The 25231-nt window shown below is 40.3% G+C and overlaps 1 protein-coding gene and 1 long non-coding RNA gene across 5 annotated transcripts in view; one reads left to right on the top strand and one right to left on the bottom strand.

The window, feature by feature from the left end:
• galt (galactose-1-phosphate uridylyltransferase) overlaps positions 1-1168 on the top strand; it is a 72981-nt gene extending 71813 nt beyond the window's left edge. For all 4 annotated transcript variants that reach the window (XM_043682609.2, XM_087990208.1, XM_043682694.2 and 1 more), the window contains exon 11: positions 930-1168. In XM_043682609.2, the coding sequence (XP_043538544.2) occupies positions 930-998 (69 nt within the window). In that variant the 3' untranslated portion in view covers positions 999-1168. The remainder of the gene's footprint in view (positions 1-929) is intronic.
• The window catches only part of LOC148152201 (uncharacterized), a 186489-nt gene that overhangs the window by 47605 nt on the left and 113653 nt on the right, over positions 1-25231 (bottom strand). The gene's annotated exons all lie outside the window — the stretch shown is intronic.

Below are 25231 nucleotides of genomic sequence, written 5' to 3' on the forward strand. Positions count from 1 at the left end.
ATGACCTGAAGCTGGTGACTCTCCAGCATCTTATCAAAGGTACTGGGATAAACTTGACCTTGATAGCAACATCCACATCCCATAAATTAATATGAGAACAACTGAGTTGACATAAATTAGATGAAGAACTTAGACAAATTTAAAGGAATCAAAACAAATATAATCTAGGATATGTCTTTATCCCAGAATGCTCAGAGAATTGCATTGCTCAGAGAAATATTTTGTGACAGTACCAGCTGTTTGGAAACATATACATGGACAAGCACAGGCCCATTAACCATATATTGATCCAGGTAAACCTTGGGCACTGATAACAAATTGACAGAGAGGCAAAAACTACAAATACATGTTGCAGGAGTTGTAATGAATGGGCAAATTAAAGTGCAATCAAAAAATAGTGCTGGGTCCATTCCTGTTTCAAATATTCATCAGATATGGACTCAAAACTCATGTTAGCAGTCAAATTTATAGGGAGTATCAAACTAAGATGGGCAATGGAATCAGAAGAACCAGCTTAGAAAAGACACATTGTGGGTCATACTGCTGTCCATTTCCACTGCTACAGTGAGGAAGTGTTAAACCAGATACCATAATAGAGGAGAAACCACAGTGTGCAGACTTCAGCTTCTGCCATACATCCGGAGCTATATAGTATCCACCTGGGTATCTCTGATTTAGATTTCCACTCATTCTTATAAAATCAATGGATGCAAGGCTAAGCAGTTCAGGCATAGACGAGCAAACATTACCACATTAGATTCATTAGTTACTTATCTGAACACAACCTTACATAGGTTACTGGCGGTGGCAGAAAGATTTTACAGGATCATTATGTTCATAATCTCCTATCCATCCCTACATTGGATTTTAATTAATCTGTTGTGTTAGTTCAATTATTACTTGTAATGAGATCATGTTTTAACCTGCAGGCTGCTGAACGCTTGAGAAATCTACCAGAAGTTCACTACAAGCTGAGGCAGAATCAGCCAGAAAAATGAATGGAATTGAATCAGCTGCAAAAGGCATGCATCATCAGTTTATTTTTTGCTTCTGTTAATGTGTCTTTTGCTTTTAGAGATGCTTTTTTTTAACGAAAAGCACAGAATTCAAAAACATTGATGTCTATTTTACTGGTGTAAACTGTTTACTATTAAACGTTGTTTTCAAACATGCACGTCTCACTAAATGACACTTTAGCCTGAACAGAAATGGTTCCATGTTGCCCGACACTTGTACCCGGAAGAATTAGGAGGAGGAGTAGACAATTCAATTCCTCAAGCCTGCTCCGCCACTTAATACATTCAAGGCTGATCTCATGCTTGCTCTCCATAACCGTTTAACCCATTACTAATGAAACATATATTTACCTCTTCCTTAAATTTATTCAGTATCTCGGTGTACACCTCACTTTCACAGATTCATGATCCTTTGAGAGCAGTAAATCTGCCACCCCTTAGCCTAAAACTGTGATCTCTTGTTCCAGATTGCCCACAAAGGGAAATATTCGCATCATGTCTACTTCGTCAATCCCCTTTGTGTCTTATATATCTCATTTAGATTTCCACTCATTCTGATAAACACTATAAGCCTAAAGTGATGAATGTCTTTTCATAAGATAAACCATTCATTTCCTGAATTAACCGCGTGAGTCTTCTCTGAACGGCCTGCAATGCAATTACTTAATTTCCCCCGTAGAATTTTGTATGTTTCAATCATATCCTATCTTATTGTTCTCAATTCTAGACAATATAGGCTTAATTAATTCAGCTTCTTATCTAGAACAGCCCTCTCCTCTTAGAAACCAAACTAGTGAATGTTTGCTGTGTGGATTCCAATGCAAGTGTATGTTCTTTAAATATGGAGACCAAAACAGTCTTGACAAGGTAGATGTGGAAAGTATATTTTCTGTTGAGAGTCAGTCCACAACTAGGGGTCACTGTTGTAAATTTTGAGGTTACCCTTTCAGGATTGCAATGAGGTTTTTCTCAGTGTTATGTGACATTGAGTCTCTCCGCCTCAGAAGATGGTGGAGGAAAGTCATTGGATTTTTTAAGGGAGAGTTAGTTGGATTCTCGTTTGGGAAGGCTGTTGGTGCTGGATGGGAATGTGGAATTTGAAACACAGATTGATCAGCTGTGATTTTATGAAAAGGCAAAACTGGTTTAAAAGGCCAAATGGTGAACTTCTGCTCCTATTTTGTATCTTTTTTTGAAATGTGTAAGATCCGAAAGACTCTTGACAGGGTAGATGTGGAGGGGATGTTTTCTCGTAATAGACAACATGGAACGAGAAGTCACTTTAAAAAAAAATTAAGATGAGATTTTTTGATCCCCTTTGACTCCTGTCAGTCAACAATTTTATCTGTCTTAAGTATATTCAATGACCCTGCCTCCGAAGAGTAGTTCCAAAGATTCATAACTCTCTTAGAAAAATATTCTCCTCATCATATCTTAAATGGATAACGCCTTAAATGTAAACTGTGTCCCTTGTCATATGAAGTAATAGTTCTGAAAGAGTTAATGTTGGAGATTGTATTAAACTCCACTCCATGCGATGATATCATAACTTGGTTAGAGAAAGGCAGAACATGTCTGGATCTTTGTAGGATGGAGACTTGCATCCACAGGTGGGCTGAATCTTCCCAACCCCTGAATGTTGTGGGCTATAATGAGAAATTTTGGGAAAATTAAATGAGATGAACAATGTGTTCCATCTTGATGGCAAAACCAAAAAGCCACATTTTCTAACCAGGTCCAGGTGTGGAGATATGATTCTTGCTCGTGAGTGGCAAGTGACCTTTTATTGGCAATTATCATGCAATAACATCCTCATTATGACCTAATCTCACTTCATTATATGCAGGGTCTCATTCCCTGACCTGCTGGTTAGAAACTCGTGCCAATAATTTGAACATGAAAGGTTGGATGTGAACTTGGCATCTCTAGCTTGTTGCATTTTTCTTTGAATATCCATCTTGGGCATCTGGCACCAACATCTCGGGTTACACTCCATGGGCAGCAGTCCTACATGACCCACATCCATGAATGTTCGTATCCAACATGAATCTCTCACTATCTCACTGGCACATCTCTAACAAAATATTTCATTGCCATGGTGCTGCAAGGACATTTTTCACACAAGAACAGGCACAGAGTTCATAAACTTGATCAGACTGCAACCTCAGGTTCACTCTCTTAATGCATCCTCACTTTACACCTACTTGGAACTCACAGTATCCCTGCCTTGTCTTGCCCTGCCCTTTTGGACCTAGCCCCTTGAACCAGACCTTAAGGGCTCTCAGTATTTCTGTCTTAGCTTGTTGTTCACAGACAGAAAGCCAGGCAGTTTCTCATGGTTGTTCAAAGCCATCAGTCAAAGGCATGAAATGATTGCTGTATTTCACCATCATATCTCAATGTCACATTGACAACCAAATGACTATGTCTCAAATTCAACAGGGAGTGGACCTCTGTCAAGTCATGATATGCTGCGGTCAGTTAGTGTACCCATACAGTCAGACAAGGGTTTCATCTAATATCTGTCTCGGAGTGTGGGCACGGTCAGTCAATTGTTCAGGGCAGTCATCGTCCAGACCCTCTCCTTGTAGGGGTAAGCAGTCAAATGTTGGGCAAACCACCAGCTGCCCTAGCCATCTCAACTGATGTTCAACTCTAACCCTTATGGGAATAGTTCACGCTTATCTACTCTGTCCAGATCACTAATGGATTTTATCATTTTGAATTTGAATTGTTGTGTCTACTGGGAGAAATACTTGGGTTTTTAGCCTGGGAAATAACACACGTAATAAGACAGGTTTAATATCTGGTTTATGTGTAGAAGAAAGTTTTGTGGAAAGTGAAAGGGGCCTATTGAGGCACATCGGTAGTGTCCCTACTCTTGGACCGGGAAGCCTTGGTTCAATTCCACCCTGCTCCAGAGGTGTGTAATAATATCTTTGAACAGGTTAATTATATAAAAAAGAGTGGATAAAAGTCAGAGCAATGGAAGAATAACTAAGGATATCTCAGTCTCTTAAGAACCAGATGCAAAATGTCCTGGGATTGTGCATATGATGTGATGTGGAGACTCCAAACAGAAATTGTAGAAAAGATGTAGCAGTAGAAAGTAGAACATACATGTCAAAATATGACTACAGTTGACTGAATTTTGTTGAGGTTATAAAAGGCCATTTGAGAATCTCAGGTGCAGGAAATGGCATTGTCAGAACAATTTTGTTTGGGTACTGGGAAGATAAATGAGCTTTTATTAATTAACTGTCAAAAGCCCATTTCCAGAAATGGAGAAAGGTAAGTTTAGAAAAGGGACTAAAGAGCCAGAGATGTAAAGATGAGATATGAGTGGAAAAGGAAAGCTTGGATGATTTTTCAAATTGGATTAAACACAGGAAGCAGCACCAATGCAATCATCAAATGTAATCGAGGAAGGGGGTCATGTCAGGGCCTGGGAAAGTCAGAATAGCATTCCACATAACCTAAAAAAAGACAGAAATAGTTGGAACCTATGTGGATTCCCATAGCGACACCTTTTATCTGATAGACGTGAGTAATGTTACAGATCATTAGAGGCCCTATCTGAAAAACTGAAGTCTTTGACCTTCGTGATATATTTCACTCAGGGGAAATAAAGTCAGTTTTATTTTGGTATTGAACCTGCTCTCGACTGCCTGTTTTGTAAAGCATTCATGTCCAATTTTTATGTGCAACAGTTTAGTCATTATGTGTTAGTTTGATATTGTATTTAAATCTGTGATTGCAAGCTTTGGGTGCAAAGTTGCATTTGAAGGGACTGAGACTTAACAGATGAAATTACAAAATTGGAACCCTGATTCTTCAACCTAAATAGCTCCCCATGGGAATATTAAGTTAGCCTTTGTAGGTTTTCAACCTTTGGTTATTAATACCTTAAAAGTTGAGACTTGAGCAAGAGATATACACACTCTGGAGATATTCAGGAAACCTGCTTGCACTCAGTGAAACCTATGCAAGCATGACCCAGTGCTTTCATAGGAAGGAACAGTGTACATAACTTCTATCTGTAAAGGACATACAAGTATTGTAAATTAAGGCTAAAATAGGGAAAAGACAGATCTTCCAAGATTTCCTGACCACATACTCAGAAAACTATTGACTGAGAAATATAGCAATAATGATATTTACTATAAAATTATTAAACGCCACTCTCGGTCTATCATGTAAATTTGTATTAATCAGAAATTGCGAAGAAGCAATGGCATGGTTTTGAACATTTTTCTTTTGGGATGGTAAGCAGAATGTGCAAATGTACAAATTTATTTGACTCTTATGTGGATGAATTGAGGGGTAAAGGGGAGTCAGAATTTCCAAACGATGAAGTGCCCTCAGAAAGGTTACTGCACAAGGTAAGAGCTCATGGTTTTAGGTAATACATAATAAAATGTTGGATAATTAGAGTCAGTGAGATGTGCTGCACAGAAATAAACCCTTCGGTGCTACTCATCCATGCCAACCAGATATCCTAAATTAATCTAGTCCCATCTGCCAGCATTTGGCCCGTATCCCTCCAAACTCTTCCTGTTCATATACTAATCTAGATGCCTTTTAAATGTAATTGTACCACCATCCTGTCTATCTGCAGTTGCACTTTCAAGGATCTATGAACCTGCAATTCATGGTCCCTTTGTTCAGCAGAACTCCTCGGGACCTTATCATTAAGTGTATAACTCCCACCCTACCAAAATGTAGCACCTCACATTTATCTAGATTAAAGTCCATCTGCCATTCCTCAGCCCATAGGCCCATTTGAACAAGGTCCCATTGTATTCTGAGGTAACCTTCTTTTCGCTACACCATCAATTTTGGTGTCATTTGCAAATTTACTAACCATATCTCCTATATTCACATCCAAATCATTTATACAGATGACATAAAGCAGTGGCACACCACTGGTCACAGGCCTCCAGTCCAAAAAGCATCCCTCCACCACCATCTTCTAGCCAATTTTGTACCAATGGTTAGTTCTCCCTGTATTCCATGTGATCCAATCTTATTAGCTAAGTCTACCGTGCAGAACTTTGTCGAATGCCTTACTGAAGGCTGTGTAGAGAATGTCCATCAATCAGGCCACCTTCATTCCTCTTCGTCACTTCTTCAAAAAACTCATCAAGCTAGTGAGATACGATTTCTCATGCTCAAAGCCATGTTGACCATCCCTAATCAGTCCTTGCCTTTTCAAATATATGTAAATCCTGTCCCTTAGAACCCCTCCAACAATTTGCCAACCAGACTGTCAGGTCTTTAGTTCCGTGGCTTTTTCTTACTAACTTTCGGAAATAATGGCATCACATTAGTCAACTTCCAGACTTCTGGCATCTCATCCGTGGGTATCAATGATAAAAAAAATCTCAGTAAGGGCCCAGCAGTCACTTCCCTAGCTCCCCATAGAGTTCTAGGGTACACTTGATCAGGTCCTAGGAATTTATCCACCTTTATGCATTTTAAGATATCCAGCACCACCTCCTTTGTAATATGGACACTTCTCCAAGCTCTCGAGCTTCCATGTCCTTCTCCACTGTAAACACTGACGCAAAATACTTATTTAATATCTCCTCCAGTTCCACGCATAGGTGGCCTTGCTGATCTTCAAGGGGCCCTATTCTCTCCCCAGTTATTCTTTTGTGCTTAATGTATTTGTAGAAACCCTTTACCCGATTTTCCATAGCCATCTCATGTCCCTTTTTTTGCCCTCCTGAATTTCCTCTTAAGTATCCTCAGTTGTTATGTAACATTGTCTTACCAGACTAGACCATAGCGCCTGCTCCCTCATTAGAGAGAAGCGACTGGTGATGATTTAACCTGGGTGCCACCAGACCTCAGACAAGGGAAGATGTTGAGAAGAAGTGTCCTTCATGGTCACCTCAAACTGCTGATGGGAATTGAATCCATGGTGTTGGCATCACACTGCTCTATAAACCTACAATCCAGCCAACTGAGTTAAACGTTTTCCCAAATATACTCCTTCTACTCCTAATATTCCTCTAGAGATTCATTTGAACCCTGCTGTCTGTATCTGATATATGCTACTTTCTTTTTCTTTACCAGAACCTGAATTTCTCTGGTCATCCAGCATTCCCTTGCCATTCACCCTAACAGGGACATACTGTGAATTGGTGAACTAACAGAAATTGTAGCCGGTGGAAGATCAAAAGGCTCAGTTCTAGAGCGTTAACTATTTATGAACTGTATTAATGACATGGATGAAAGGGGACAGTGTAGCTAAATTTGCTGATGATGCAAAGATACACGTCGTTCTGCTGTAAGCAACAATCGTGTTCCTCTGAAATCTCGTGCTTCTGAGAAGATTTATAGCTCAGGTTGAGGTTCTGGATGTGGGTTTGCTCGCTGAGCTGGAAGGTTCATTTTCAGACATTTCGTCACCATACTGGGTAACATCTTCAGTGAGCCTCCGGATGAAGCACTGCTGATGATTCCTGCTTTCTATTTATATGTTTGGGTTTCTTTGGGTTGATGATGTCATTTTCTGTAGTGATGTCATTTTGTGTTCTTTTTCTTAGGGGTAAGTCAATGTGTTTTTCGATAGAGTTCCGGTTGGAATGCGGTGCTTCTAGGAATCCTTGTGCCTGTCTCTGTTTGGTTTGTCCTAGGATGGATGTGTTGTCCCAGTCGAAGTGATGTCCTTCCTCATTTGTATGTAATGATACTAGTGAGAGGGGGTCATATTGTTTTTTTTTTGCTATAGACAAATCTCGTGCTATACAAAGTCACGCTATGGAAAACCATTGTACAAAATTGCGCTCTACAAGGTTGCTAATAGAAAATTGCTATGCCCATTCAGTAGAAAGTTTGCATTATCCAAACAATATCCACAACTCATCAATCGCGTGATAGCCAATTCATGCTGATGAAACACGTGTTATAGCAGAACAACCTGAAGGTAGAAAAGTTTGGAAGAGGGCACAAAAGTCTAAGAATCAAATTTAAATAAGTTACATGGATGGGCAAAAAATGGCAGATGGAGTATGATGTGGAAAAATGTGTGATTGTCTATTTTGGTGAGAAGAATAGAAATGCAGAATATTATTTAAATGGAGAAGGATTCCGAAATAATGATACAGAGAGATCTTGGGTCCTTGAACTTGAAACACAAATAATTAGCATGTGAGTGTAGCAAGTAATTAGGTAGACAAATGGAGTGCTGGCCTGATGTGCTTATGAGGATGGTGGGGATACATTTTGGTGGTTAGCATTTTAAAAAAAAAAAGACTGACCATCAGAACGACCATACGTTTTCTCATTTTTATAACGTAGCAAATATTTAACAAGCAAGCTTAGAAATAAGCCATGTATTATGCCTATTCCAGCTGGACTGTTTTTAATGCTGAAAAAACATTCCGAGTAGAAATGTCTCTTCCTGTTGATTTATTTTCTGCAGCACTTAGTGGGGCAGTTCCTTTTTCATTGACCATAACGTGTGGGGGTAAAGTTTATAGCAGAGGAGTGAAAGAAGCAGTGGCCAATCTTGAAGAGGCATTTTCTGGAATCACAGAAATACAGCTATGAACTAGGGAGACTTTCTACAGTCACTGGCTTTTTGATGTTTACTTGTGGTTACTTTATGACTGGTTTAAAAAGCTCATTTTCCATTCAGTTAAATTATGGTTGTTTGCAAAAGGTTGAGAAGGTTTTTTTTTAAATGAAAAGATAAAATGTCTGATTTATGTTCATTGGGCAGGAACAGCATGTTCATTCACAAGTATTATGTGCTGCCAAATTAAAGAATTTCCCTGTTATTCAGCTGGCAATTGACCAAGTGTCCTTGCCAGCAGTATTAGGAGTTTTATTTAAATAATCAGCTGGAAGTGACCCATGATTCTAGTCATTCCGCCTTTCTCAACAGAAAAATTGAGGCAGAAATTGACGATTGTTCATTTCCAAGTCCGTGACATCTGGCTGTAAGAGACCATTCCAGTCAGGAATTGATACCTCTGTATGTAATTTGCAAAATGGCATCTGTTCAAGTTTTTTGGTAGGTAGGAGTACATGACCAGTCCATCTTAGATGTTCGGAAGCAATTGATTACAACCTGTAGGTTGTGTCAATTGACCACCAAAGTTTGCACTCATAGAATAATTGATTGCATAAAAGGGAGCCGTTTGTACCCAATGTCCTTTTGGAATGATTCATGGTCTCTGCTTCCACCACCGCCTTGGGAAGGTCCAAGTCATCACCACTCGATGTGAAAAAGAAGTTCTGCATCACTTGCATAAAACCTTAAATCCATTTCCCTTGCCCTTTTACCAGTAGTTAAGAGAAGCAGGTTTTCTTTCTTGACCACCTTATCCAATTTGAAGTAATCCTGTACATCACCGTCAAATCTCACCCAATCTCTGATTGTTCCAGGAGAACAAGCTCAGCTTTATAAACTAACCTTACAATCAAAAACCCTCAACATCCTGAAACTGCTATTATAAATCTCTGCTGCACTCTACCAAGGGCCATTACATTCTGCCTAAAGTTCAATGACCATAATTAGATGCTGTAGTGTAATGGTTGAAGAGTGTAGTGCTATAAAAGCACAGCCAGTCAGGCAGCATCAGAGGAATAGGGGAACTGACGTTTTGGGCATAAGTCTTTCATCAGGAAGGGCTTATGATTTTCTGATGAAAGGCTGATGCCCGGAACATCGATTCTCCTGTTCCTCTGATTCTGCCTGACTGGCTGTGCTTTTCCAGCATCACACTCTTTGACTCTGATCTCCAGTATCTGCAGTCCTCACTTGCTCCCCGCTGTACAGTAAGGGCCTAGGAAAGTTAAGCTAGATAGTTTTGAAATGTGGAAATTCAACCCCTTTATTTCCACTTCTGTGTAAATAAGTCTCCTAGAAGATATCAATGTGAACATGAATATAAATAAAATTCAGACACCCAAACCTTAAGTTGGCTTCTCCTCAAAAATACTGACTTGTCTTTCTTTGATTTCCAATATTTTCTGTTTTCTACAGTGGTAAGCATTAACTAATTTCAGTCAGATTCATAAGGGCTACAATTTAAGGAAGCAGGCGTAATGAGTGGACACCATAAATCTAATTATAGACCCAACCCAAATATTGAGTACAGAGCTGTTGTTGCTGCTCTGACTAAGCTTATCGCATACTCAACTCCAAGCGGCCATTATGGAAAAGCTTACTTACACTTCCTCAATAGAGAGGCTAGTATCATGCAATACTCAGGATGTTACAATATATGCAGTTGTCGTGAAAACTTTAAAGATATTTTAATGTTACCCTAATAATGGCCTAGAAAATTATAGTGACATCATGTCATACGTTTCTATTCTAGTAGAAGGGCTGGGAGGAGATTTGTGGATTCAAACCAGTCCAATACTGCAACTTTAAAATTTCCTTTTGTTTTTGGTTTGGAATTATCAGGAGGTGAATTAAGCAAACCTTTTTAAGGGAGCACCAGGATTCCTCTGTACTACAACAACTTGATGTGGAGAAAGCAGGTAGAAGATTCATGCTGCTTCTGACAGCCCTGACCCCAGCAACATTCCCTTTTGCAGAAGGTGGAATTCCAGTGGAACTGGCTTTCATCCCATTTTCTCACCTCCTTTCAGCATCTCAAGCAGAAATGCGTTGGATGCCAAACTGAATTATTGTGTAATAGCAACATAGCTATGTTTGCCACTAGCAATGTAGTACTGCAGATGAGTTTAGTGCCAGAGTAATGCTAGTTATCTGGATCGTATCAAATAGGATGTTCTATTGACTATTCACAAGAGGTAAGGTACTGCTTGCAAAATTCTAATTACATTGTCCAACATTCAGTTTGATACATAAATGGCACAACATTTGCTAAATAATACAACTGTGCTGAACATTACACTGAAAACCAATTTAAGATTGTCAATTCGTTTTGCAGTTTGGCACAATTGCTATACTAGAATGTTCATAGATGAATATCTCTCTCTATTGCAGAGAGAAATAGTGTGAAAAAGGCGAACGGTAGAATTTGAATTCAATAAAATCTGGAATTAAAAGTCTGATAGTGACTGTAAAACCATTGTCAATTGTCATTTTTAAAAAAACTCATTGGTTTATTAATGCCCTTCAGAGAAGGAAATCTACCATCCTTACCTGGTCTGGCCTTCAAGTGACCCCTGACCCATAACAGTGTAGATGAATCTTATCCAAAATGGCCTAACAAGTCATTCAGTTGATTCAACCACTAAAATGCCTTAAAAGAGAATAAAACTGGACAGACCATCTTGACATCAACCAAAATACTAGAAATGACAAGGGCAACCTTAGCTCTATCAACACTGCAAAGTCCTTGTTATGAGCATTGGCATTGTGAGTGGCCCATAGAGTAGTCAAGCAACAGCCTGAAAATGTCACTATAATGTTCCAATGTATAATCCCTGGATTTGCCATGTTACACTGGCACCGTGATGAGTCTTCAACATTGATGTTTCATGAGATCAGGTCAAACCATGGGTAAGGAAACCTCCTGGTGATAATCTTCCACCATCACCAAGACCACCTTGGCTTATGGGTCATTACTCCTCAATGGAAGAAACACTGAGCAGCATGGGCTTAGAATGTGTTCTGGATGGAAAACTTCAATGTAGCTTCAATAATGGCTCAGATGCATCATTACTGACCAAGCTGGTCAAGTCCTAAAGGACATATCTGCTCAACTAGGTCTTCGGCAGGTGATGAAGGAACCAATAAGATGGAAAACATACTTCATCTCATCCTCACCAACCTATATGCCTACCGCAGATGCACTTGTCTATTACAGTATTGGCAAGAATGACCACGGTGTTGCCCATTGTCTGAACCCTAATTCTTTTGGGGATAAAGTCTCAATTTGCACTGAGGGCACCCACCATGCTATGTGCTAAATATGATAGATTTCAAACAGAATCTGGCAATTCAAGACTAGGTATCCATGAGGCATTGTGCAACAACAGCAATAACAGTATGTCCTCAAAGATAATCTTCAACCTATGGTCTGTCGTATCTCTCATTCTACTGAACTATCAAGCCTAGTTCAATGAAGTGTGCAGCAAATCATGGTAGGAGCAGCATCAGGCAAACATCAAAATGAGGAGTTCACCTGGTGAAGTAACAAAACCTCATTACTTGCATGCCAGACAGCGTTGGCAGTAAGTGACAGACAGGGTTCAGCCATTCCATCGCCAACAAATCAGATCTAAGCCCTGAAGTCCTATCACTCTCTGTCATGAATTGCAGTGTACAGTTAATTAACTCACTGGAGTAAGACACTCCACAAATATCCCCATCCTCAGTGATGAGGATGTTTAGCATATCAGTTTAAAAGATAAAGTGGAAGTGTTTGCACCAACCTTCTGCCAGTACTGCCAAGTGGATGATCCATCTGAACCTCTTCCATTGGTCCCCAGCATCACAGATGCTCAGCTTCAGTCAATTCAATTCAGTCCATGTGGTATCTGAAGGCACTGGATACTGCAAAGGCCATGGACGCTAACATCATTCCAGCAATAGCACTGAAGACTTGGAGTTCAATACCTGCCAAACCCCTGGCAAAGCTATTCCAGTACAGCTACAACATTTAAAACACATTTGGATGGGAATAGGAAGGGTTCAGAAGGATATGGGCGACGTGCTGGCAGCTGGGACTAGTTTGGTTTGGGATATCTGGTCAGCATGGATGGGTTCGACCAAAGGATCTGTTTCTGTGTTGTACATCTCTATGACTCTGTAGGCCATCTGGCCCATTGATCCTGCTCCACCATTTAATAAGATCATGGGGTGATCTTTTTGTGTATTCAGCTTCACTTACCCACCCACTCACCATAATTCCTTTACTGTTCAAAAATCTATCTATCTTTGCCTTAAAACCATTCAATAAGGCAGCCTCAACTACTTCATTGGAAAAAAACTACAGATTCACAACCCTTTGGGTGAAGATGTTCCTCCTCAACTCAGTCCTAATCAGCTCCTCTTACTTTGAGGTGATGCCCCCCAGTTCTAGTTTTACCCACCAGTGAAAACAACCTCCCTGCTCCTGTCTTATCTATTCACTTCATAATTTTATATAGTTCTCTAAAATTGCCCCTCATTCTTCTGAATTCCAAAGGATGTAGTCTCAATCTACTAAATCTCATAAGCTTCATTAGGTTAATTCTGGAATCAACCTAATAAACATGCTCTGCATTCTTACCGCAGCCCCCCCCCCCCCCCCCCCCCCCCCATATATCCTTTCTCAAGTAAGGAGACCACAACTGTACACTGTACTCAAGGGTGGATTCACCAGCACCCTATACAGTTGCAGCATAACCTCCCTATTTTTAAAGTCCACCCTTCTAGCGATGAAGGACAATATTCCATTTGCCTTCTTAATTATTGGCTGCATCTGCAAAAAGAAAAACTGAATTCAACTGGTGAGGTGAGAGTGATTACCCTTGACATCAAGGCCACTTTTGACCAAACTTGGCACCATGGGGCCTGAGCAAAGCTAGAATCAATGCTAACCCGAAGGAAAGCTGTTGATGGTTGGTGTCATAATGAAAGATGCTGCCAGAACTCCCTTCAGGTAGTAAGCTAGACCCAAACATCTTTAGTTAGTTCATCAATTACTTTTCCTCATCACAAGATAAGAAATAGGAATGTTTGCTAATCATTGCAAAATGTTGAGCACTATTTGTGACTCCTCGAATACTAACACAGATGCAGTAAAATCTGGACAATATCAAGGTTTGGGCAAGCATCACTCATGCTGCATATGCATCAGGGAATGACTATATCCAACCAGAGAGAATCTAACTAATCATCAATTTGGCATTCACTGGCATTGCCATCATTGAATCCCCCAATACCAAAATTCTGGCGATTACCATTGACCAGAAACTGAACTAGTCAGTTATATAAATATTGTGGTTATAAGAGAAGGTCAGAGGTAAATCCAGCAGCCACTAACGTAAATCCTGACTCCCCAAACCCTATCCATCATCTATACGTTACAAGTTCGGAGTGTGATGGGATATTCTCCATTTGCCTAAATGAGTGCAGTTCCAACAACACTCAAGAACACAGAATAGCACAGCCTCTGAACAGGCCATTCAGCCCACCAAGCCTTTCTAATCTAAAAAGCTTTCTCAGTAAGAAACTTAACATCATTCAGGACGCAATAGCCCTCTTGATTAGCACCACATCGACAAACGTTTACTCACTCAACTATTTGATGCTTAGTCACTGGAATGTGTACCATGTACAAGATGCACTGTAGAAACATACCATGGATCCTTAGAGAGCACCTTCCAAATCTATGACTACTACCATCTCAAAGGACAAGGGCAGTAGGTACATGGAAACACCATCACTTGCAATTTTCCCTCCAAACAACTCACCATCCTGACTTGGAAATATATCACTGTTCATTCAGTGTTGCTGGGTCAAACTCCTGGAACTTTTACACTGTTGCGGGTGCCCCAACACCAAATAGACTGCACTAGTTCAAAAGGCAGCTCATCATCACCTTCTCAAGGGCAACTAGGGATGGTCAACAAATATTCACCCATACTCACTTCTGATTAATGGAAATAAAAGAAAACAAATAGCCCTCTGCCCACAGATAAAAGGGGAGAAAAATAAAAGATAGATAGATTATTGTGAGGAAGGGAGATGAAAGGTTACTAGGCTACACAGGCATGTAGACTTTGGAACATAGACAGAGAAACCATTAGCTTATTGATTTAAAGAGCAGGCTCAAATGATTAAATGCAATTACAGAAACATGGCTGAGGGAGGAACAGGACTGGCAGCTCAATGTTCCAGGGTAGAAGGGGAGGCAAGACAGGAGGGTGGCGTGCATTATTGATTGGAGAAAATGTCATAGCAGCACTTAGGGTATTCCTGAGGGATTGTCCAGTGAAGCAATATGAGCAGAACTGAGAAATAAGAGAGTGATTACTTTGCTGGACTATACTGTAGACAGGAAATTGAGGAGCAAATATGTGGGAAGATCTCAGCTGTAAGAAAAATAGGATTATAATCAAAGAGATTTTAACATTCCAAATATCGATTGGGACAGCCATAGTGACTGCCAAAGTGTTCCCCCACTAACACCTCAGTCACTTTCCCTGCCATATTTCCCAAGAGGTGGTCAAGTTATGCCCTTTTCTAGTCAGGCTATCTACATGTTGATTGAGGATTTTTTCTTGAACAAATTACCAAATACCTCCCCATCCAAGCCCTGGAAGTGGAATTTGAAATCTATAAATTCCTGGAATTAAGAGTCTAACAATGACCATGAAACCATTGCCAATTGTTGGAAAAACCCATCTGATTCACTAATGTCCTTTCAGGAAGGAAACTGCCATCCTTACTTGAACCGGCCTACATGTGATTTCAGAGCCAAAGCAATCTAGTTGACAGTTAACTGCCCTCTGGGCAATGAGGGATGGTTAATAAATGCTGGCCTAGCCAGCACTACCCTCATCCCAAGAATGAATAAAAAGGGCTTAAATGGGGAGGGATTTGGTGGAGAAGTGTAAAACTTGACCTCCTTTTCAGAAATAAGGCAGGGCAAGTGACTGAGACGGTAGTGGGGGAGCACTTTGGGACTAGTGACCATAATTCTATCAGTTTTAAAACAGTTATGGAAAAAGATAGGCCTAGTTTACAAGTTAATTGCCAATTTTGATCATCTTAGTCAGGAACTTTTAAAAGGTGATTGAGGGAGACTATTTGTGGGTAAAGGTTTGTCTGACAGCTGGGAGGCTTTCAAAACTGAGTTAACAAGAGTTCAGGACCTTGTGGGAGTACACTTAAGACAGAAATCAGGAGGGCAAAAATGTGATATGCAATAGCTTTGGCAGATAGGTAAAGGAGAATCCAGGGTAAAGGAGAATCCAAAGAGATTCTATAAATACATTAAGGGCAACAGATCAACTGGAGAGAGAATAGGGCCATCAGTGTGTGAAACCACAGGAGATGGGTCAGATCCCAAATGAATATTTTGTGTCAGTACTTACTGTGGAGGAAAATATGGAAACTAGGGAACATGGGGAAATAAATGTCTTGAAAAGAATCCACATTGCAGAAGACGAGATGCTGAAGGTGTTAAAAAGCATAAAGATAGATAAATCCCAGGGACTTGGTAAAATTGTGGGGCCTGTTATAGAGATATTTGTATCATCTACAGCCATGGCTGAGGTGCTGGAAGACTGAAGGGTGGCTAATGTGGTGAAATCTTTTAAGAAAGGCTGCAAAGAAAAGCTAGGGAACTAAGACTGGTGAGCCTGACATCTGTAATGGGAAAGCTATTGGAAGGAATTCTGAAAGACAGGATTTACCTGCATTTGGAAAGGCAAAGACTAATTAGAAATAGTCAGTATGTCATTGTGTGTGGGAAATTTTGTCTTACTAATATGATTTAGTTTTTTGAAGAGTTGACCAAGAAGATAGATGAAGGCAGAGTGGTAGACATTGTCTACATGCTGCCTGACCTGCTGCGCTTTTCCAGCAACACATTTTCAGCTCTGATCTCCAGCATCTGCAGTCCTCACTTTCTCCCCATTGTCTACATGGACTTTAGCAAGGCCTTCAACAAGATTCTGCATGGTAGGTTGGTTAGTAAGGTTAGATCACCTGGGATTCAGGGAGAGCTAGCCAGTTGGATACAAAATTGGCTTGACGGTAGGAGACAAAAGATGGTGGTAGAGGATTGTTGTTCAGAATGGCAGCCTTTGACCAGTAACATGCAGCAAAGATTGGTGCTGGGTCCATTGTTGTTCATCATTTATAGAAGCGATTTGGATAAGAATATAGGAAGCATGTTAGTTTGTTTGCAGATCACACCAAAGTTGGTGGTATAGTGTACAGTGAAGAGAGTTATCTCAGATTAGAACAGGATCTTGATTAACTGGGCTAGTGGGCCAAACAATGACAGATGGAGTTTAATTCATATAATTGCTAGATGTTGCATTTTGGTAAGAAAAACTTAGGTAGAACTACCCAGTTAATGGTAGGGCCCTGGGGAGTTTGGTTGAAAAGAGAGAGTTACGGTTCCTTGAAAGTGGTGTCTCAGGTAGATAGGATGGTGAAGAAGGCATTTAGCATGCTTGCCTTCATTAATAAGACATTGAGTACCGGAATTGAATGCCATATTACAAGACATTGGTAAGGCCATATTTGGAGTACTGCATACAATTCTTGTCCCCCTTATATAGGAAGGATATTGTTAAATTGGAAAGAGGTTGACAGACAGGTTACTGAGACTAGAATGTTTGAGTTATTAGGAGAGGCTGCATTGGCTGGATGTTTTGCCCTAGAGCATCAGAGGCTGAGGGGTGACTTTATAGAGATTTATAAAATCATGAGGGCATGATAAATAGCTGAGGTCTTTTCCCCAGAATAGGGGAGTCCAAGACTATTGGGCATAGGTTTACGGTGAGAGGGTAAAGATACAAAGGGGACTTGAAGGGCAATTTTTTCACACAGAGGGTGGTGCATATATGGAACAAGCTAACAGAGGAAGTGGTAAAGGTGAGTGCAATTGCAACATTTGGGCAGGTACGTGAATCAGAAACATTTAGAGAGATACAGACCAAATGCAGGCAAATGGGCCTAGTTCAGTTTAGGAAACCTAGTTCGCTTGGATGAGTTGGGTCAAAAGGTGCTGTGTGGCTGTATAACTCTTTGACTGAATTATTTTTCAATTCAGATGTTTACAGAAAAAGCATTCAAAATACCTTTCTCCCTATCTACATCAAAATGTTTGAAGTGTCCACTAGAGCTGCCATCCTATAGACTATCCTGCCTGATGGAGTTGGCTGAATATTTGGATGTATCCTGTTTACTGTTGATATGTTCCATTGCTCTATGTCTCCCCTCCAGAATATTGCCTTTTTGAGGCTAGGCTTTGACATCTTCCAAGGTTCTTCCCCCCAGCCTTCAGTGTAGCCCTTTAATTGAGGTCTTCCTTCATGCTTTCAGAGTCTTCTGTGTTCCCATCAGTTTTTTCTTCCATGTTCTTAACCATACTTTGGAGTCTCCTTATTTTTTATTCAGAAATTCCTTCACAGTTTTTAAAGCCCTATTCTGCCTTTGAAGTGTTCGCTTTTCGACTCTCTCCCTTGGACTCTTTTTTGTCTTCAGACCCTGGTTCTGGAGGATATTTCCCTCATTACTTCCATGCTTTAGCTTGTGCTTTAAACTAATACTGCTACCTGCACATTGAGATACCAGTGTGGCGTACCTCTGTGCCACAACTATCCATATACATACTGTCCTTGTCTGCTTCTTTCTTACCTTTTTAAATCCTATTATCTCTAACTTGCCTCTGTTGGTAGTAGGTTATCAAATATAAGTCTCTCAAGCAGTGTCTATGACCTCATTCTTCACATATTCATTCCTGGCTGGTGTCTACTTTCTAACTGATATCAGAATCGTTGACAATGTCATTATGTCACTGAACTTGTATCCATAGAGCAAGCAGTTAGGTCCTGTGCTTTCAAATTGAATATTTTTCTTCAAGGTAAACCTGTGAGTATTATCCGCACATGCTACAAGATAAAACAATACCAAATGTGGGATCATCATATACAATTCTTCCCTGTCATCTCAGCTAAGAGAACGCTAAATGTTTTTGTAACAATTAGAACTTGGCAATGGCTCATTCTTTAGAAACAAATTCCAGAAAAAGTAACACTGAAGGTCTGTACAAAGTATAGTAAATAGCTAGTTTAATCTTTTGTGCACTGGAGAATATTCTCTTACAAAAGTAACTGAAATTTCACCCTTGGGGGTAATTTTACAAACTGTTGCTTTTGGTCTGGATCTTACCTGCCAAATAGAACATTTTGGACAATTTGACAGGCACTCCCAAAATTTTCCCACAATTTGTAAAACATTTTGCATCTTTTCTTGTACTAGACATTGTCAGAGACTCTCATACCATGGAGAGAGAAAGTTACCATCATCTTAACATCCTCTGGCAAATAATTTGTTGTACATTTCAAATGAAATGATTCAATTGTATTCTAATGATGAAGTGGAACATTACCCAGAATCAGTTGTACATTTGACTACATTCCAGGGAAAAAAAAAGTTCTTCCACCGTGTTTTGATGGATCCAGGAATTTCTCATTTGTGAAGCGTTATTGCAAAAATAATATTCAGAATGTAGGAATCTGACTGAGTGCCCAAAATGTCATTTTGTATTTTATTTGTTTTTGTTCATGCTCACTAAATGGTTCAGCAGACAAATGTACTGGCCAAAGTGAAACTGAACCAACTGGGAAACTCCCTAATTTCAGTCCCTATTTTGTGATGAGTTAATTTGCCTTCATTGGGGTGGTGATTGAGCTCATGATTTCTGAATTAGGTAACTGATAAATAGCTTCATGGATAAAACAATAATGGTGGTTTCATATAAAGCACCTCTTTCTCAGGTAGACTGGAATCACAGAATTCTTACAGTGTGGAAGCAGGTCATTCAGCCTATCAAGTCCACCTCAATCCTCTGAAGAGCATCCCACCCAGATCCATCCTGTTAATTTTGCATTTTCCATGCCTAACCTACCTAGTCTGCACAACCCTGGACATTACCTATAGGTAATTTAGCATAACCAATTTACCTAATCGGTGCATCTTTGGATTGTGGGAGGAAACCCACACAGACACCAGGCGAAAGTGCAAACTCCACACAGACTGTTAGCCAAGGATGAAATTGAACCTGAGTGAACCCACTGTGAGGCAGCACACTGGATGTAATATCATTGTGATGCTTCCTAATCATATAGATAATACTCATTTGTGTTTCCACATGAAGTGTAGATATTTGGTTGAGATACTGGAGATAATGAAGAGTGACTACTGTCTATATATCTGTTACTGAATCCCAGCCAGCCTGAATCAACAATTGTTCATTTCTAGTTTGCTTTCCTCCCTTAATGTTTGTTTATTAATGTTAGGATCAACAGTCAAATAGAAAAATTAACAGCAAAATCAAAACAAAATAGAGCGATGGACAAGGAAGGAGAAAAGCTCCTGACAGGTGCACAACAATGTTTTCTTAATCAATATATTTTTAGTTCAAAATGGAAGGAAGCAAATCTGAATCTAGTTCTGGGAAATTAGCTGAGGAAAGTGAGCTTCTTTCAGTGAAAGATAATATAAATTGGGTAAAATTGTCATAATCGTCTTTGAAGTGATTATAAAGAAGGCAATGAAAACCAATGGCAGGAATTTGACTGAACACAATGGGTAAGGAAGAAGTGGAAAAGTCCCACCAGCTTTGATTTTTTTATGTACCATGATTTCATGTTACTTGGCCAATTAATGGCTGGTAGGCAGGTTGGCCAGCCAATCAGCACCCAGAGGTGGGAACTGAGGCATCATTGAATGCAGAAGGATGTCCTAGTAGCATGTTTAACAGGACACCAGTGTCAGAGCCCTTATTGAAACATTCTGTACATCCAGCAACCATCCACCAAAGACTCATGTCTATAACCAACCCTTGAACCATAGCTTCTTCTCCCACTTGACAGACCTCCTCCAGAATGAATGATGCCCTTTCCCCTGGACATTGCCAGTCTGAGTGGACCACCCTATTAATATTTGCTACAATTCTGGCCAGTCCACTCCTGTCACCTTCCCCGCATCCCCCCTTCACACAGGCTTCTCCCATTGAGGCGTCTGTCAGAAATGCAATCTCTTAAAGGGGGCGTCAACAATGACGACACAATTCTGGTTGAGCAATGACTGAGAAAAACTTCACTACCTTAGAGATAGCTCGTAATGGAGAATTAAAGTAGATTTTTCTCTCTTGTTAGTTCTCTCGCTACTTGCCCAAAATGAGATTCAAAAGGAACTTTTCAAAGACAGTTCCACAAGAAAGGACTGATTTGCAGGATTGTCAGAATGAAACTGTAATGCAGGATAAAATTAGACAGGTTTCTTAAAAAAAATGAGGAGTTATGACTGGCCGCAAGAACTTCGGAGCTGCTAGATTCTATTATTTTCTAATGTTGACACTAAGTCCTCTGTTCAACTGAAAGCTAGAACAAACTCAAAGGACTGAATGGCCTAGATTAGATTAGATTAGATTACTTACAGTGTGGAAACAGGCCCTTCAGCCCAACAAGTCCACACCGCCCCGCCGAAGCGCAACCCACCCATACCCCTTACCTAACACTACGGGCAATTTAGCATGGCCAATTCACCTGACCTGCACATCTTTGGACTGTGGGAGGAAACCGGAGCACCCGGAGGAAACCCACGCAGACACAGGGAGAACGTGCAAACTCCACACAGTCAGTCGCCTGAGGCGGGAATTGAACCCGGGTCTCTGGCTCTGTGAGGCAGCAGTGCTAACCACTGTGCCACCGTGCTGCCCACAATACTGGCCTAATACTGGTCCTTTTTCCCTTTAGTTGTTCAGCATTTTTCTGAAGTCTTTCAAGTTGAAAACAGGTAGGATGTGTATTTATAAATTAAACTTTCACATACTTCGCAATCATATATATCCGACATTTCCTGAATGCTTGTCCCAATGTAAACCAGATGGTGATGATTACCAGTAACCCAAACTGAGTTGTTTGCAGAATTTAATCTGTGAAGGGTTCATTTTTTTGTTACTTTAATCCTATGTGACATAAAATTGGGGTACAGCAATAAACAACTGTAATATGAGTGACAGAAACAAGATCAATATTTATTGTACAGCTCGAATTACTCTTGAGCAGGTGGAAATGAGGCACATTCTTGAACTGCTGCAGTCCTTGGGGTGTAGGCACACCTCTGGAGCTTTTAAGAAGGGGGTTCTAGGATATTGACCCAGCGATAGTGGAGGTTCCAAGTCAGGATGCTGTGTGACTTGGACGGGAGCTTACAAAAGTGTTTTCTTTTCCATCTGCCAAGCGGCTTCTCCTTCTTGGTAAATTTCACAGGCTTGAAAGGTACTGTCAAAGTAGTCTTGGCAAGACGTTGCAGAGTGCAGAAAGTTGGTAGCTATTGTTGCCACTGTGTATTGATGCTGGACGGATTTAATGTTTAAATGTGGCAGATGGAGTATTAATCATGTAGGCTGCCTTTTGTTGGATGGTCTTGAACTTGTTGAGTGTTGTTAGAGCTGCACTCATCCAGGCAAATGGGAAGAATGCCATCCGGCTCCCAAAGCTTTGAGCTGCCGGCTCTGTTAGGAATCTATCCCAGTTAGCATGGTGGTAGTGCTACACAACACAACAAGGGTGTTTGCAGTTTGAAGATGGGATCTAGTAGTCAGCAGGATGCTATGCAATCAATTCTGTCTTGGATAGATGCATCTGTGACAGAAAATTATGGAAGATAAATTTAAGTAGATTTTTTCCCTATTTTTTTTTTCCCTGAGCTGCTGCAAGCTGAGTCTAGTAGATATGTCCTTCATGATCAGGCAGGGTGCCGATGAGTCACCTTTGGTTTTGAGCATTGAAATTTTTAAGTCAGTGTGTGTTATGTACCCTTTCTAACCTCAATGTCTTCTCTCAATAATGTTCAATATGGAGAAATACTGATCCATCAGTTGAGGGAGGGCAGTAGTTCGTATCAGGAGGTGATTTTCTTGTCCATGCTTGACTTGATACCATGACACTTTATGGGGTCCAAAATGCTGAGGATTCCCAGGTCCATTCCCTGCTGACTGTACTGCTGCCTCTATCTGTGGTGGAACAGGACCTACCCAGGGATGATGGTGGAGGAATCTGGAACATTATATGGGAATATGGCTGGCAGGCTGTTCTTTAATCAATCTATGGGACAGCTCTCCTAATCTTGGCATAATTCTCCAGAGCTTAAAAATGTGTTGCTGGAAAAGCGCAGCAGGTCAGGCAGCATCAAAGGAACAGGAGAATCGACGTTTTGGGCATAAGCCCTTCTTCAGGAATGAGGATGGTGTGCCAAGCAGGCTAAGATATCCTGAAGAAGGGCTTATGCCCGAAATGTCGATTCTCCTGCTCCTTTGCCGCTGCCTGACCTGCTGCGCTTTTCCAGTAACACATTTTTAAGCTCTGATCTCCAGCATCTGCAGTCCTCACTTTCTCATAATTCTCCAGAGGTTTAGTTAGTTTTGCAGGGTTTGCAGGGTTTACTGGTCTGATGTGCTTTTGTCGTTTAAATACCTGGGTTGATGCGAGCTGGTTGGTCCAATTTTACCTTTATGAGACATTTTCATAGCTGTTTGTTACAACCAAGGCCTTTTCAAGAGATGGGTTAAGAGCCAATGACATTAGTGAGAATCTGGGGTCTCCTATAGACTAGCTGAGTGAGGAATAGCAGATTTCCTTCCCTAAAGGACAGTAGTGACCAAATGGTCTTTTTCTGTTTGCATAAATCAGCACTTAGCAAGTCAGGTAATATCTAGGGAGAGAGAAACAGAATTAACATTTATGTCTTAGACTTTTAATCAGAACTGGGAAAGGGTCATTGGGACAAAATCAAAAGGAAGGACAGTGATAGACTGAAAGAAGGGTGAAAGGTCATTGACCTGAGAGAGACCTTTGTTTCTGCTGATGAAAGATCACAGGCTTGAAACATTAACAGTTTCTTTCTGCACAGATGCTGCTAGAGTTGCTAAGTGTTTCCAGCATTTTCTGTTTTTATTTCCAATCTCGGCATCCTTCGAATTCTGCGACTTGATTGGTGGTTGTTTGACAATCTAGTAGCTTTGTGGTCACCAAAACTGGTCCCAGTTTTTGATTCCAGATGTGTTTAATTCACTAACATTAACTGGCATTCTGAAAGAATGGAAAGATGCAGAGAATTTGTACAAGGATGCCAATACACGATTGTGTAGAGAAATTTGAGCGGTAATCTGACGGAGGGTCAGTTAAAAGGATAAAACATGAGGGCAAAGCTGAGGGGCTGAATAGTCTACTGTTATTCCTTAATTTTTGTGTTTGTGTGAGCAAGGTAAATGTCTTTTGGTGATCTAACATATGTTCTGACAAATAACAATTCACTTTGTACTTTCATCTACAGACAATAAACTCTGAGGCGATAACATTATCTGGGAGAGTGGCATTTGGAAATGCTGACATTCCGTTGAAATTCACTTTTGGATTGATATGGAATGTTGAAGTGCAGCTGTAGCAACTTGTTAATTCTGGCAAAAAAAAAACAATGCTTGGCAAATCCTGAGGTGCTGATGAAGTGAACCTCAAAGATTTGACAGATTTTGGACAGTGTGCCCTGAGTGCAGAGAGTCTTCTAAGCCTTGCTGACATTTTCACCAATTGCTGGTTGTGGTAGAAAATTCAAGAGTAAGGGGATGGCTGGATGGGGAACCTTTTAAACTTTGGGTCATGTTTGCATTGAAAGTGTTACACAGAGGAACATATTGATTTATTCAGTTCCAAAAATGAGTGAGTCAGCTTCTTTCTTTACATGAACGTGACTATTTCAATTTGCATCTAACTGATTTGAATTGAATCCATGTGCTACAAATCAGGTAGATTTACAATCACCTAGCTGAATGACGCCTGACTGGATCAGACAGCTCACATTTCACAGGGAACACAAACCCCCACCACATTATAACTGAAAACTGGAATCAAGCCCCAGGAGCTCACAGTTTTCTGAGGAAAGGTCATCACTCATATGAAACTTGCTGTTTTATGTGATTTTCAATAAAAAAATAAATGTAAGAATTGTTAGACTTCCAGCTGTTATCACACTCCTGGAGAACTGTTCTTATTGAAGTCTGGAACACTTTGAGACAGCCAACAGCAATACATTAAAGGTATGAGAAATATAACTGAACTTTCATCCTAGAAATGCTGCAGCAAAGGTCTTAACCCAGATGAATTCAGCAATAGTTCTTGTGAATTTTCCAAAATATACCTAACCGCAAAAGTGTTCTGTTTAGTCCTTTACTGAAGCTCTAAGCGTAGAACCATATAGCACAGAAAGAGGCCATCCAGCCTCTAGTACTCATCTCTTTGAAAAATCTATCCAATTAATCCCACTCCCCTCGTCTTTTCCTGTAGTCATGTAATTTATTTATCTTTTAAGAATATTCAACAGTTTGCGGCAGTGCATTCTGCATCATAACCACAAACAGTGTAAAAATAGTTCTCATCACATAAGTACATAAGAATTAGGAGCAGGAACAGACCATAACATCCCTAGAGCTGTTCCTCTACATCAGTATGTTCATGGATGAACTTTTACCTTGACTCCACCTTTCCCC

Source organism: Chiloscyllium plagiosum, unplaced genomic scaffold (assembly GCF_037043375.1).
Source record: "Chiloscyllium plagiosum isolate Xiang-an unplaced genomic scaffold, Cpla_swu_hap1 HiC_scaffold_1, whole genome shotgun sequence".
NCBI lineage: Eukaryota > Metazoa > Chordata > Chondrichthyes > Orectolobiformes > Hemiscylliidae > Chiloscyllium > Chiloscyllium plagiosum.